This window comes from Ostrea edulis, chromosome 8 (genome assembly GCF_947568905.1).
Source record: "Ostrea edulis chromosome 8, xbOstEdul1.1, whole genome shotgun sequence".
Lineage (NCBI taxonomy): Eukaryota > Metazoa > Mollusca > Bivalvia > Ostreida > Ostreidae > Ostrea > Ostrea edulis.
Window position 1 is genome coordinate 44,399,782 of NC_079171.1, and position 14,255 is coordinate 44,414,036.

At 35.7% G+C, this 14,255-nt stretch overlaps 1 protein-coding gene across 1 annotated transcript in view; it reads left to right on the forward strand.

Annotated features, from left to right (window-relative positions):
• Nucleotides 1-14,255, forward strand: part of LOC130049702 (uncharacterized) — a 34,567-nt gene that overhangs the window by 1,303 nt on the left and 19,009 nt on the right. Inside the window, exons 3-4 of the mRNA XM_056147638.1 lie at nt 11,820-12,068; nt 13,004-13,138. Coding sequence (XP_056003613.1) covers nt 11,820-12,068; nt 13,004-13,138 — 384 coding nt within the window. The remainder of the gene's footprint in view (nt 1-11,819; nt 12,069-13,003; nt 13,139-14,255) is intronic.

Genomic DNA, 14,255 nt, shown 5'->3' on the forward strand with positions numbered 1-14,255 from the left:
TTATCATAAAAATAACACATTTATAAGCGTCATTTTGGTTCAGGAATGATAACCTTATAATATTAAGACATTCAAAAGGAAAGCAGCAATATTAAAATAGTATGAAAACTATTACTATTGCATCTTCTTCATTTAGACTTGTAATTCCTTTGTTTTACAAAAGAACATCAGTATAAAGTGTCAAGTATTCTGATTTGAGTGCATTTCCGTCATTTTGTGTTCCTTCATTAGGAAAATACAATGAAATACGAAGACAATTTTCCTAATAAGTTTAGATGCACTACGCATTCAGTACAGTCAAATTTATGTCCATCTATATACAGAATAATATAATATACTAATATTCATTTGAAGTATAGTTTGATATATAATTTGGAAAACTATCATTTTCATATTGAATGAAAATAAACTTAACGAGCCCTCTTAAAGAAGACAACTCGTTGGTATCTGGAAACCAGTACATATTCCTCATGCATTTTTGCAAAGAGTCAAGATAATTTGGACGCGGCAAATTCAAAGGTTACTCGAATTATATAAAGTTATATATGACATTTCACCAATCATTTATTACGTCGCTAAAATCCACGTCGTAATGGCGATAGGCATTAGTTTGACGGAATCAGGGATGTTTGATATTTCGGAAAGTTTCCCTTTTTCTGTGTCATATAATTGTATCAGGCATATGTCCCAATAATTACATATTCCGAACTCCTTGCAATAAAATCGTGTCTGCACAAGTGTAAGATGTTATGGTATTTGAGAATAAATTGATTCGAGAGATAGTGTTGCCAGAATTACTTAAGAAATACTGCAGAATGTCGCGAAAAATTCCCAGCATCGGTACATGAAATATTTGACCAAATATCCCAAACATCGTCAAGTTTAAGGGTATTTGTTCTAAAAACAACACTCGATTGTAACAGCATAATTTTCCCAAATAAATTCGAAGGGGTACATGTTTTTGTTTCTTGTCCTTTCCTAAAATCCGGGGATATTAAATGGGATTGTCTGCTTTACACACTTTCGTTTCCAGATTATATCTTGAAGATGATCACAATTAATATCAAGGTCAAAACTCAAGGTCAGATATGCATAATACTACATACACTAAAGCGTACTACTACCAACGTTTGCAGACAAAGTTAGAGTTCACCGCGACACAACAGATCCTATTTGTAAGGCAAAATTCACTTTCACCGGGATTGTGAACAGATAACTTACTGAGCATATTGTTTGGTTGGTTGTTTAGTTGTATATTGTCTAAAGTCCCGCTTGGAAATCTTTCACACATATGAAGACATCAAATTTGATGAAGAAGAAAATGTGTGCAAATGGATCAAAACAAATAAGTAAATATAGATTATGTCACTGGTGATGAAATGAAGAGGTCCGTGCAGTGGGACTTCTTTTCTTTTGGATTATATTCCTCATACGTAGCTCTGATCCTTAGACGAATTTGATTCCAATCTTTGGCACTCTGTTTTTCTTTTCGGTTCTTACAATTTAAGTTTTATATTATGACCCCTGGGTCGAGGCCTCTACTGGTGGACTGTACGTCCCTGAGGGTTACTACAGCCCAGTAGCTAAGTACTCCGTTACTAGCTTGAAAATACGGACGCATATTTAATTGCTGTGATAAAATTTAGAAATTCATATCGAAATTAAGGATTATTTCCCTCATGTATAGCTCTGATCCTTAGACGAATATGACTCCAGTCTTTGGCACTCTGCTTTTTTTTCTGTTTGGTTCTTACAATTTCATTTTTATTTCAAATTTCCAATATTCAGACGTGGACATCACTAGAGAGACATTATTTGTCGAAATCTGCATCTGATGCATCAAAATTTGTACAGTATAAGTTTTACATAGGGGATTTTGAAGACAAATAAACAATCAAACTAGAAGATCGATTGTAAGCACAAAAATATATTTGTTCTGAATATGCATATGAAAATAAATTACCTTGCTTGAACTTTCCCAGAACTTCATGCGGCATTTGGTGAAAATCAGTATCGGAATCCACTTCTTTCCATCACCAATCCAATTTTGAGTGACTTTTAATGCTTTCTTTTGTCTAGTGCATCTTCACTGAAAACACTTTCAAATAAATTCTCCACCATAAAGAAGATTCGAAAACATGAGAACACTATCTGGAACACAATCAATGGCATCGTCCTCACTACCTTTAAACATTCATATTCACTTCACTTCTATCTTGTAGATCTTACCCTAACTTCAATGCAACATGTACAAGTTCGTGGAAAGAGTTGTGTGTAGGCTTGTAACATGGCGTAGTGATAAATTTATCATCTAGGATATCTTGCCTCACGTGAAATATTTCTCCATAATAAGATGCAAACCAAGTATGAAAGGTGAAGATAACGAACAGTGATAAATCTCATAACTCCTAGAAGCAATACAAAATAGATTGTTGGGCAAACATGGACCCCTGGACACACCAGAGGTGTTTATAGACTATTTTTGAGTTGGCGATTGTGGCCACGACCTACATAAAACAAAGAATTAATTGTTATAACATTAATCCTTATAAACCTTATCCTTATAAACCTTATCCTTATAATCCTTATGAAAGGTGAAGATAACGAATAGTGATCAATCTCAACTACTACAATCAATACAAAATATATACTTGGGCAAACACGGACCCCTGGACACACCAGAGGTGGGGTCGGGTGCCTAGGAGGAGTAAGCATTCCCTATCGACCGGCCACACCCGCCGGGAGCCCTATATCCTGATCAGGTAAACGGAGTTATCCGCAGTCAAAATCAGTGGGCCAAGAACGGCTTAACAATCGGTATGAAACACTCCAGACAGCATTTGACCCAATGATAGGTTGTATTGACGAACTAGATCGTTATAACGACCATAGAATTTGCGAAATGCTTACGTCAATCGAGACCGTTGAAACCCCTGTACCATCAACTTGTTTGTCAATAGGTTACCTCGATTTAAAAACTTATTATACGCAAAACAAGCTCTTGCATATCGAATCAGTTGAGAAATATAAACACCATATGCAGGTGATAATGGAATATTGCTACATAAGTATGAGAAGTTAATAACATAAATATGGGAAGTTGACGATGGAGAAGCTGAAATCATCCCGTTTGTCATACAGTTGAGTTGTCAGTTTACCGTTAATGTCTACTTTCAATAAAATATTAAGTATGAAACAGAAGTGGACGACTATGTGGTGTCCTTTATTTCGAGCTCACAGGAAAATATCAAATCGTCATATGAATGAAAGTTATTATTGTTAATATACAGAACGTCATCGATATATCTAAATATCGAATTCAAGGCCACAGCGAGAAATTTTCTTCTTATCACGTAGACGTTTTTGAATAAATTCTGCTTATCTTTATAAATTTTATCCTTATAATCCTTATCCTTATACACTTTTTAAACCATATAGTTCTTATCCTTATAAAGCCGTATCCGTATAAACCTTGTAGTCCTTATCCTTATGAATTTCTTAAAAAACTTTAATAGTGAGAATATTCATACTGGTACTGGGTGAGCAGATACTCAGCAGAAGTTGTTAAAAGGACGTCTACCATAGGAGGCGTCTTGAATAACCGGCAAATGGTTGTCCATTGAAAAGGACAACCACCGCCAACAAAGTTAGGTGGAATGAGAGATGCAAAATATGTGTAGGTGTGGCCACATCATGAAGCTCAATTTAGATATCTATCTTTTTGTTTTTTAAGAAGAACATGTTCCTTGTGATGTCCTCTGTAAGTTGAATAGCAACAACAATTACCGAAGTATGACAAATGAACACGGTCACTACTAAACATTACTTTTGAATCCCAAGTAATCTCTCGGTATTTGATAAAGAACCCACCATTGACCGTGACTAGATGATTCATAAACTTATTGAGTCTTACCGCAGCAAGATTGTGAGACTGAGTTTGAACTAAAACGCCAAGAAATTATTGGCAACATATTTGACCATCCGATTGTTGTTTCCGGAAGTTGTTCCTCAAGTGTTGAACAGATAATGGACCGTAGTTGCAATAATGGAATTTTTCCTAAATCGTTCCCTCCACAACGGATAATTAAAATTTTGGAAGGGGATTCATATTTCAACAAAAGCCTAATTTTTGGAATAAGGTCAAACCATTTCATACCCCCCTTTCCTTGCCAAAAAATTCTGTAATTTCTTCGTCTTTAAACCCAAATCGACACCATCTATGGATGTTCTTGCATAGTAGAACATCCATTTTACAATTGAAGAACCAACAATCCAAATAACTTTTTCACTTCCTATATATAGAAAATGAGAAATAATTGACGACATCACTTAATCCTGATATTCCTTTTGAAGGTATCCGTAACTCCATTTCCCTTCCTTTTTTATTTCTGTTTCTGAATGACCGATATAAATACTATCTGAAACGACTCCGATACGGAAAGAGTGAAATTTGTATCGTGATTTTGGAAAACCAAAGAGTTCAAGTGACTTATCTAAAACTGGACAGAACTGAAACCTTGTGAGAGGACTACCCTCCAAATGTATGAATAACTGACCATCAAATTTGGCCTCATTGCGATGTATCTTTCCAACCACACAACTGGACAGACACAATTTTTGTTTGTTGCAACAACATGGATGCCCCATTCCCAAGTTGGTCAATTTTTAAGAAAGGAACTTTAAGCTCTATGAAATTCTCCCCAGAATTTTCGTTTTTTCCAATTTTTATGTGTTTAAAAGAAATATTTTGATTTGTTTGCTTTGAATTACTTAGAGTAAATTCACCAACTCTAAGGAAAGCATGATAAGCTACTGAAAATGCCGTTAAAAAAAGAATGGACTCGAAGTTTGACGAACAGACTAAAGCTGTTTTTATAAGCTTCCCAAGAATGTGTTTTGTGATAGGAAGTCTACAATCTTCTGAATAGTTTGACCTTTTGATTCCTTCTAATAATTTCCTTATTTAAAATGTTTTGTGTTGTCACAGAATCCCAATATTTAACATTTGAAACTGATTCTGATATATATGATGATATCGTAGCATGAGTCGAACCTTACAGTGATAAATGAACGATAAACATACAAATGTGTGAAACAGTTGGAGGCCAAATTGAACACAGTTCATATAAAATTCTAAATTCCTCAAAACCTTTTAGATTAGTTGAGTATGTTTGCCTGATATTTAATGAAACTGAAATGAGTGTCAGGCGTTTAATTTCAGCTCCAATATCTTTTTTTTTTAAATCTTCTGGAATATGTGCCGGGTGTTGATCGGAATTGGGGGCGAGAACACGAAACCTCGTCCACTGTTTGCGAGAAATAGAATCAGCTATAGCATTGTTATAACCATCTACATGACAAGCTTTAAAGTAAATATTGTTTACCGTGAAATGTAACACCAATGGTCTAACCAATTCCATAACCCGAGGTAATCTTGATGAATTTTTGTTCAGAGTGGAAACCAAAGTTTTATTGTCAATGTGTAATAATATCTTCCTATCAAGAAATTGAGTCTTAAATAAGAAAATTGCAAGGACAATTGGCACTAACTATAAAAACGTTTTACCTGACATAATATCTGTGTTCTTCCAGCTTTCCGGCCATCCGCAATATGCCCACTGACCATGCAGGTAGACGACACATCCTTATTGTTGATTGCCTGCACTATCAGTTTAGAGATGAAGTTGGTCATTAGACAACCAATTAACATCCATTAAATTCAAACTACCATTAAATTTGTGGATAAAATCCAACCACACGAAGGTCGGATTTCATTCCCATTGTTACTCTAATGAAATGACTTGAATGTTTTATTCCACACATACTGTCACAAAATCTTCTGTTGAAGGCCCTAGCAGATGGAATACCTTTTGCACAAAAATTTAAAGAACCTACTCACGATTGTAAATCCCTCAGCGTAACTTTTATTTTTGTAACATATCTAGCAGTGATTTCTCCAGACCGATAATTTTTTTCTTCCGCAATTCTAATAACCATCTTATCTGTATCAATAACTACACCCAAGAATGTAAGGACTGGTTTTGTACCTTCTGTTTTCTTCTGTTAGGATGCCAAAATCAGAGCAGGTACTTATTTCTAATGTGTCCCCAGCAAATATGAAATCGTCTAAGTAATGGTTCAATGTATAAACTCCAGTTTTTACTTCTACTATCCACTGCACGAAATGTGAAAACTTTTCCCACAGCGCACAACTGATTGAACAACCCATCGGTAGACACATATCATAATAATATTGATTATCATATTTGAAACAAAGTAATTGATGGTCAGAGGGTTGAACCGAAAGTAATCTTAATGCTGATTTTACACCCATTTCCACCAAGATAAGCCCCTCTTCCCAGTGTCCCTACAATACCTAAAACCTTGTCAAAAGAGGTGTAATGAACAGAACATGTTTCATGATCTATGAAGTCATTTACACTAAAATTAGAAGGGTATGAAAGGTGGTAGATGAGACGCCAACCCCATCTTTTTTTTACTACGACCCCAATAGGCGATAACCTTAAATTAGATAGAGGCTTATGTTTGAAAAGGCCTGCTATGCGACCTAAAGATATCTCCTTGTCATTTTTTTTCTTTTCCCTCTTTACTAAATTATTACAGGTTGTTGGAACTCTTGAACCATCATAATGTAGATAAAAACTTAATCTAAAAACGTTCTGCAATTCATTAGCTACATTTTGGTTAGAAAAAATTGCTACATGTAGGTAAAGACACATACTGTTCAAGTTAATTGGAGTAAAACCTGTTTTTACGAAAGCAACCTGCTGAATATTTGCTGCCTGATTGATGAAAACCTGATGAGGGAGCTCGAAAATTCCTTTAGATTGAGGGCATCTGTATAGCTTGTTTATCAGGACAATGAATGCCAGGATGTTTGTTTCGACACTTTAAACATTGATGTTGACATTGACAATTTTGCAACCGGCAAAAACCTTTGTTGTTGTAAAATTTTGAGCTGCCCTGAGAATTCTTATATACTGACTGAGTATTAGGGGGTTATAAAAAGAAGCCATAGCCCTGGGTCAATTTTGTCCCAGGAAATAATGTTGTCTTTGACTCTTTTTAATCGGAATTAACGGTCATATTTTCTCCAACATAATCCTCCAGAAACTCGGCTGGTATTCAGTTTGACATTTACCATGTACTTAATAAGACTCTGAGTTTGTTCAATATGTGCTGACAAATTTATATTCATATAGATAAAAAATGCATCTAGCCAAGTATCAATTGTTGTAATTTTGACCGTATTTGCAAGTTTTAATGTAAGCTGACCATGCATGAATAAAACTCTACTTCCCTGCGTTTCAATATATCTTTGTTTATTTAAAAGCGTATGTAGTTCCACAAACTCCCCTTTCATGATTTCTTTGTTTAACTGATTGGGTAACATGCATACCTAGATCATTATGCACGCTAGCTATGCTCTGAGGTGATGAACATGAAGGAAAACTTGTGTTGAAACAAACGATTTTATCTGAATCAGATAAATTTGATACATGCGTAGTTGCTGTACTAGGCACATATGAGACTTTGCTACCTTCAGACGGCGATGTGTTAATGCATTGAGAAATAATCATCTCTATCCTTTTGTTGATTTCTGACACCATCTTTTCCGCCACTGACGAGACAACTTCCTTCAGTTCTGACACCGTGTTCGACTCCTTGCTCGTCCCATTATCCGTCTCCTGAGATGGATCTGTGTTCTTTTCCCTCTGGCACCCCCTACGTTACGCCTGGCAAACCTGTCCCTCCCGGTGAATCTACGTTTTCCCTTCGATGCCCCCCCCCATTCGTCATTGGAATGCAACCTTTGTCGAGGTTGAATATTGTCGAAATATTAATAATAATTTATTTTTTTAAATTCTGATGTAGAAAAACAAAATAAACCTTTTTTTAGCTATAAGACAAAATAAATCCAACTCTCAATCCATCCGATACAAATATTGTGACGTCAAACTTCAACAGCAATAACGTCATCTACAGTAAGGCATTACGCGCACAAATCTATGGCGCGGATCTTAGACAGCAACCATCGCTATAATAATTGGATTTCTTTTGTACAAGAAATAAATCTTGTTATTCATACAAACATAGATAAAAACAATAGAATACCTTTCTATGCTAAAGTCGCGGTTATTGCAGAAAATATATATCACCCGCTTACGCTTTATGTATTGTTTTTGTAACAGTTACTGACTTAATTCCTATACAAATAAACAGAGAAAGTATTTCTTTATGTAAGTAAATCATTACATTATTCACTTCATAACTCAACTGATACTTTGATACTTTGTATTTTTTAAAATTACTCAGAACAAACCGTTTGCGGAATTGGTGAAATTCAAGTCCGCCATTTTGACTCAATTAACGTCATTTTCAAGATTGCCAGCCTATTGTTTTGGATTCAGCGTACCCTTTAGTATGTTTAAAATCTATGTTGTGCCAGATAATAATTAGTTGCCGTTAAAAAACTATTTCTAGTCTTCTTTTTGAAAATCTGGTCCTTATTCACGAAACATCTTACGTCTAAGCTGAAAAAAATCATTCTGTCCTATAATCAAATACCGATCACAAGGTCATAAGTATGTATTCAAGTGTTATAAACTATTGATGTACTTTACATATTAATTAAGAAAATCTACGATTAATGAAAAATAAGAAAATGACAGTCTACGTAAATTATGGCTTTAGTAAGAAATTTTTGAATAAGAGCTTTTTTTCTAAGTTGTATCTTAGGTCATATGTAAACATGCCTGCAGGACCATACTATATTTCACAATTGGTGCTTGGGTCTATGTTTTTGTGCACTCCTCCCCGTTATCTGAGAATTGTCCATCTGTCTGTTTTTGTCTTTTATAATAATCCCTAATTTTCGTGCAAGGTTACAACGTAACGCTATATGTCTTACGGCGTGACCGTTTTTAAGGGCGAAGCAAAAATCAGCATCTAAAGAATATATATCCATAACAGTAACAAAAACCATCACGACGTTCGCACTAAACATGTGAGGACAGCATCCTTCTAACTTTGATAGACATTTGATCCGCCTATTCATTGAAAGCGGGAAACATACCGCAATTTATGTAAACTGCATTGTGACGTCTTATTCAGCGTCGATGTTTAGCAAATTTACAAACGTAGGAGATATGGTACAATCGTGTTTATCAACGATTGATTATACATGATTCAGAAAATAAGGCTTAATTGCTTTTACGGATTTTATGTAACATATCAGAACGAGGTTAACTTGGGCACACGAGATTCAATATAGAGAAATACATGTCCACGTGCTCGTATTCGAATCTACGCCATTTGGACCAATTTTTTTTAAGTTCCATAGGTATGGCTTAATTTTTCTTTAGTTTTCTATATTTGCCTTTTGAAAATGTTTATACGTGTTACCTTTAGGGAGAGCTTTGTATGTACAGACCCTGAAACTTACTACTACACCACTTGCAAGGAACGGTACGAAACGATTCTTGCATGGAACGGTGAGCGGTTTGCATGAAACGCTGAACGATCTGCACGGAACGTTGAACGGTTTACACGAAACGCTTTGCACAAAATGCTGACCACTTTTGGGGCGTGCCTTGGACGCTTTGTGAACGGTTTGCACGACACGGTAGGCGTGGCATGTATGCTTTGATTTTTTTCGGCATGATTTGTTTTATCCTGAGGTCAGTTCTCAAAGAGAGATGTTGAATACACATATACATTTTGCATACGTGTATGACAACAGATAGAATGATCAAAAACACTTCTCGTCAGGTAAGACTGGAACATTCTTGGGCGGGGTGGGGTGCATCTATACACCGTATTAGCCAGTCTATAATAACCTGCCACCTTGGATAAGGAGGGAAAAACAAAACAAAAATAAACAATCAAAATATGATTGAAATACATTGAGAAAGAAATCAAACATATAAATGAATAGATAAAACAACTGATGACTAACTAAAATGATGATCAATAGATTTGTGAGCGCGGATCTAACATTCAATTTTAATTAGATTGTTGTATTTACTTCAATTTTAAATCTATAGAAAACTTCATTCATTTTTGAGAGACAAAAGCACCGCTTTTGTCATATTTCAGTTGCCCCACCAATTTTCACACCTTTTGTTCGAATGTAAATTTTAAATGCCCAGATTAGATTGCCTCTAATGTGAAAAAAACACCTCTGAATTTGCATAGCTTGTACATATACAAGTTATACACAGATCAGTCTTCACATTATGCAGACAGTTCCGATAAACAATTTTGATGAAAATATTTTTTTTATTTACAAAGAGAAACTCGATCATGTAAGTGTAACAAGACCAACAAAGTATATACAAAAAACTCCAACAAACTACCGAGGGCAGATATATACATGCCTCTGCACTTGCTAGAAACTACCCAGGGTGATAACAAGGCATTGGATTTCGCTATACCTGGTGGTTTTATAATGAGCCATTTTTTTTTTTAATATTTACAGATTTTCACTCTTGAAAGTCCGTCTTAGAGACTTTTTGAAATAATTGCTCAGATTCCCAAGTAGACATTAACGGCAAACTGACAACTCAACTGTATGACAAACGGGATGATTTCAGCTTCTCCATCGTCAACTTCCCATATTTACGTAGCAATATTCCATTATCACCCGCATATAGTGTTTATATATCTCAACTGATTCGATACGCAAGAGCGTGCTCTGCTATAGTCAGTTTATAAATCGAGGCAAGCTACAGACTGCCTGTCTTGTTTAGTTGACGGTGCAGGGGTTTCAACAGTATCGATTGAAGTCAGCATTTCGCAATTTCTATGGTCGTTATAACGATCTAGTTCGTCAATACAACCTATCATTTGGGTCAAATGTTGTCTGACGTGTTTCATGCTAATCCTTACGCCGTTTTTAGCACACTGATTTTGACTACGGATAACTTCGTTTACCTGATCAGGATATAGGGCTCACGGCAGGTATGACCGGTCAACAGGGTATGCGTACTGCTCATAGGCACCTGCTCCCACCTCTGGTGTATCCAGGGGTCCGTGTTTGCCCAACTATATATGTTGTATTGATTATAGGAGGTACGAGATTGATTACTGTTCGTTATCTTCACCTTTCATTCCCAACAATGTTTACTTGTCCTACATTCCATGCCGAAATGACTTACACGGTTTATACCTTTGTAAGGGTGTTGTGTGAACGATCCTCACCTTTCCATGGGTATGGCTTGATCATGCACGGAACGATTCTTGCACGAATCGATTTGCATGAAACGCTGAATGGTCTCCATGAAACGTTGAACGGTCTGAACGGAACGCTGAACGGTTTGCATGGAATGACACGAAACGCTGTGGATGTGTAGTAGCACACTTCAGGGTCTGTAATTATCGATATAAGGGGAATCCATCTTTCAATCTCAAAACCATCTTCATAAAACAGTATTTTTTACCCAACTATAGAAGTAAAACTGGTTATTTTGATCCCACAAATGATCCCATCCATTTAAACATTGAATCCTGTGAGGAATACATGGGCGTGGCACGATTTTTACATTCTATCCCGTTACAAAAGGAAAGCACTGGTGTCTCAGATTGGGATATAGACAATCAAATGCTTTTTAAGAGACCAGCACTCCATCTAGTATCTACATGTTTTCGAACGCCAAAAGTATTAATGTAAACATTGAAAAAAAAAAAACCATATCATTTGAACTCAGTCCAAAGTGTACTAATTGTGTAAAACGTGGTCGTATCCAGACATTGTTGTACGATTTTCTTAATTAAAACATTGATGACTTGATTTTCAGGTAGTAACTTTCAGGGGAGGTTTCTAGGCTTCCATGTCTACGTATCCAACACAACCAGCAGACGAGACGGTCATATGTGTTTCCGTGATACGAGCTACACAAAATATAATATACCACAAGTGGCCAATATAACCTGTCTAGTACACGGACAATATGTTATCTATTACAATGAAAGACTTCCAGGGACTACCTATCCTTATGGTTATTCTAGATATGCATTCAATGAACTCTGTGAAGTCGAGGTTTATGGTAAGTCTTAAAGGGAGAGGTTCACGTTTTCGGGGGAAAAAGTTGATTGTAAAAATAAAAAATATAACCCATTGCGATATTGACAACCAACATTTGGACCTTCCGAATGCAAGGATAAACCTATATATGTGTTATGTAAACAAAAACTCGAGTCTCTCAAACCAGTGAAATGCTAATGTTGTAATTCAAAGATTCTTGATTATGTACAACCACTTATTTAACTTTTAAATGACACAGTCTACCCAAAGTATACTTGAAATACCATATGTATATGGCATATATATACATATACATAAATATATAAGCACTTAAGTTCCAACAACACCCGATACCTCAGAGTGTCGGATCCACAACATGGATACAAGGTCAAATACAAAAAATTATACAAAGCACTAAAATGACCAACGACACGAACAACGAGATTGTCAAATTTTCGGGGCGACCCGTCCCTTCTTCAGGACAAACGAAAAGAATTACATAATGTGGTCAATATCAACAGAGCATAATAACAAAAACTACACATAAATACATCTAACACTACAACTACATTAATCATATATATATATATATATATAATTGGATCAATATTAATTTATTCTGAAAATATCGTGAACAATAAAACACCTAAATCTTTGTTTTCAAAACAAATAAACTCTGTCGTGATATACTGTGGAATCATTTTGATTCGTGGAGGCCAATGTTCGTGGGTAAACAAACTTTTGCTGATTTGTGGGGACGTAATTTTGTGGGTAAGCGATATGATGTCACTAGGAGAGATAACTTTACCTGGTTTAAAAATGTTCAAGGCCAGGTAAATTCGTAGGTGAGAAATCCACGAACATCCTCCCTCTCGAGCAATGAATCAGTCAATTATGACATCAAATTCCCCTCTCTTCAGCATTCGGCACATTTTGATACCTTCTTATTCTATTAAGGTTGCCCTGTACCCGGTTATTATGGATCTAACTGTTCTGTACCTTGTCCTGACACAAACTGTCGGTACTGTCACATAGAGACTGGAGCCTGTCAGGGATGTAAACCTGGATACCAGGGACATCAGTGTGGATTGCGTATGTCTTACCATATTGTAAAGTATTTTTCATATTGTGGAATATAGTTTAGAAGGGATATATTTCAATTTATTTATCAATAAAAGTATTATAATGTAAAACTTATACGGTACCAATTTTGATGCACCAGATGCGCATTTCGACAAATAATGTCTCTTTAGTGATGCTCAACCGAGATGTTTGAAATCCGAAATAACTATGAAGTTTTAGAGCTAAATATAGCCAAAAACAGCGTGCCAAAAACGTGGAGCCAAATTCGTCTAAGGATAAGAGCTATGCATGAGGGAGATAATCCTTAATTTTGAAATGAATTTCTAAATTTCATAACAGCAATTAAATATACATCCGTATTTTCAAGCTAGTAACGAAGTACTTAGCTACTGGGCTGTAGAAATTAATTTGATGTTTTGAATATTCCTTTGTGTTTGTAATAAAGAGTAGAAATAATGAACAGTGATCAATCTCACAACTGCTATAAAAATACACAATTAAGAGTAAGGCAATCACGGACACCGTAATATAATAGAGGTAGGATCAGGTGTTTAGGAATAAATATCTCCTGTGAGCAGGTCACATCTGCTGTGAGCCCTATGTCTTCATCAGTTAAACGGAGTAATTCGTAGTCAAACCCATTATGGAAGGAAACGCCTAATGATTCGTATGAAACATGTTAGACATCGATTTACCCAATGAACTGTTGTATTTGTAAAATAGAACGTTCTAATGACCATAAAATTTGCGAAATGCTGTCTTAAACGAGACCGCTGAACCCCCTGTAACATCAACAGTTGATGTAGAACATTTCAGAATAGTTTTAGATTGCTGTTTTTCTAGTCAACTTTTGACCAGTGCCCTTATGTCCATCTCTCTGTAAGTCTGATTTTTGGCGAGGTCTACACTTTTTCTGGACCCACTGGGGCAATTCCAAATGAAATGAAAATAAAGGATTCTTGGATAAAGAAAACACAAAGTGACTGTAAGGAATTTGTAGAAACACGAGCTTAGTACTTGCATACTAAAACATTCCAAAAAAACCCCTCTCAATATTATTTACGCACCACAAGGATACATTTTCTCAAACAAAAAGGAAAACAAGCAAACATTACGGTTAATTCAA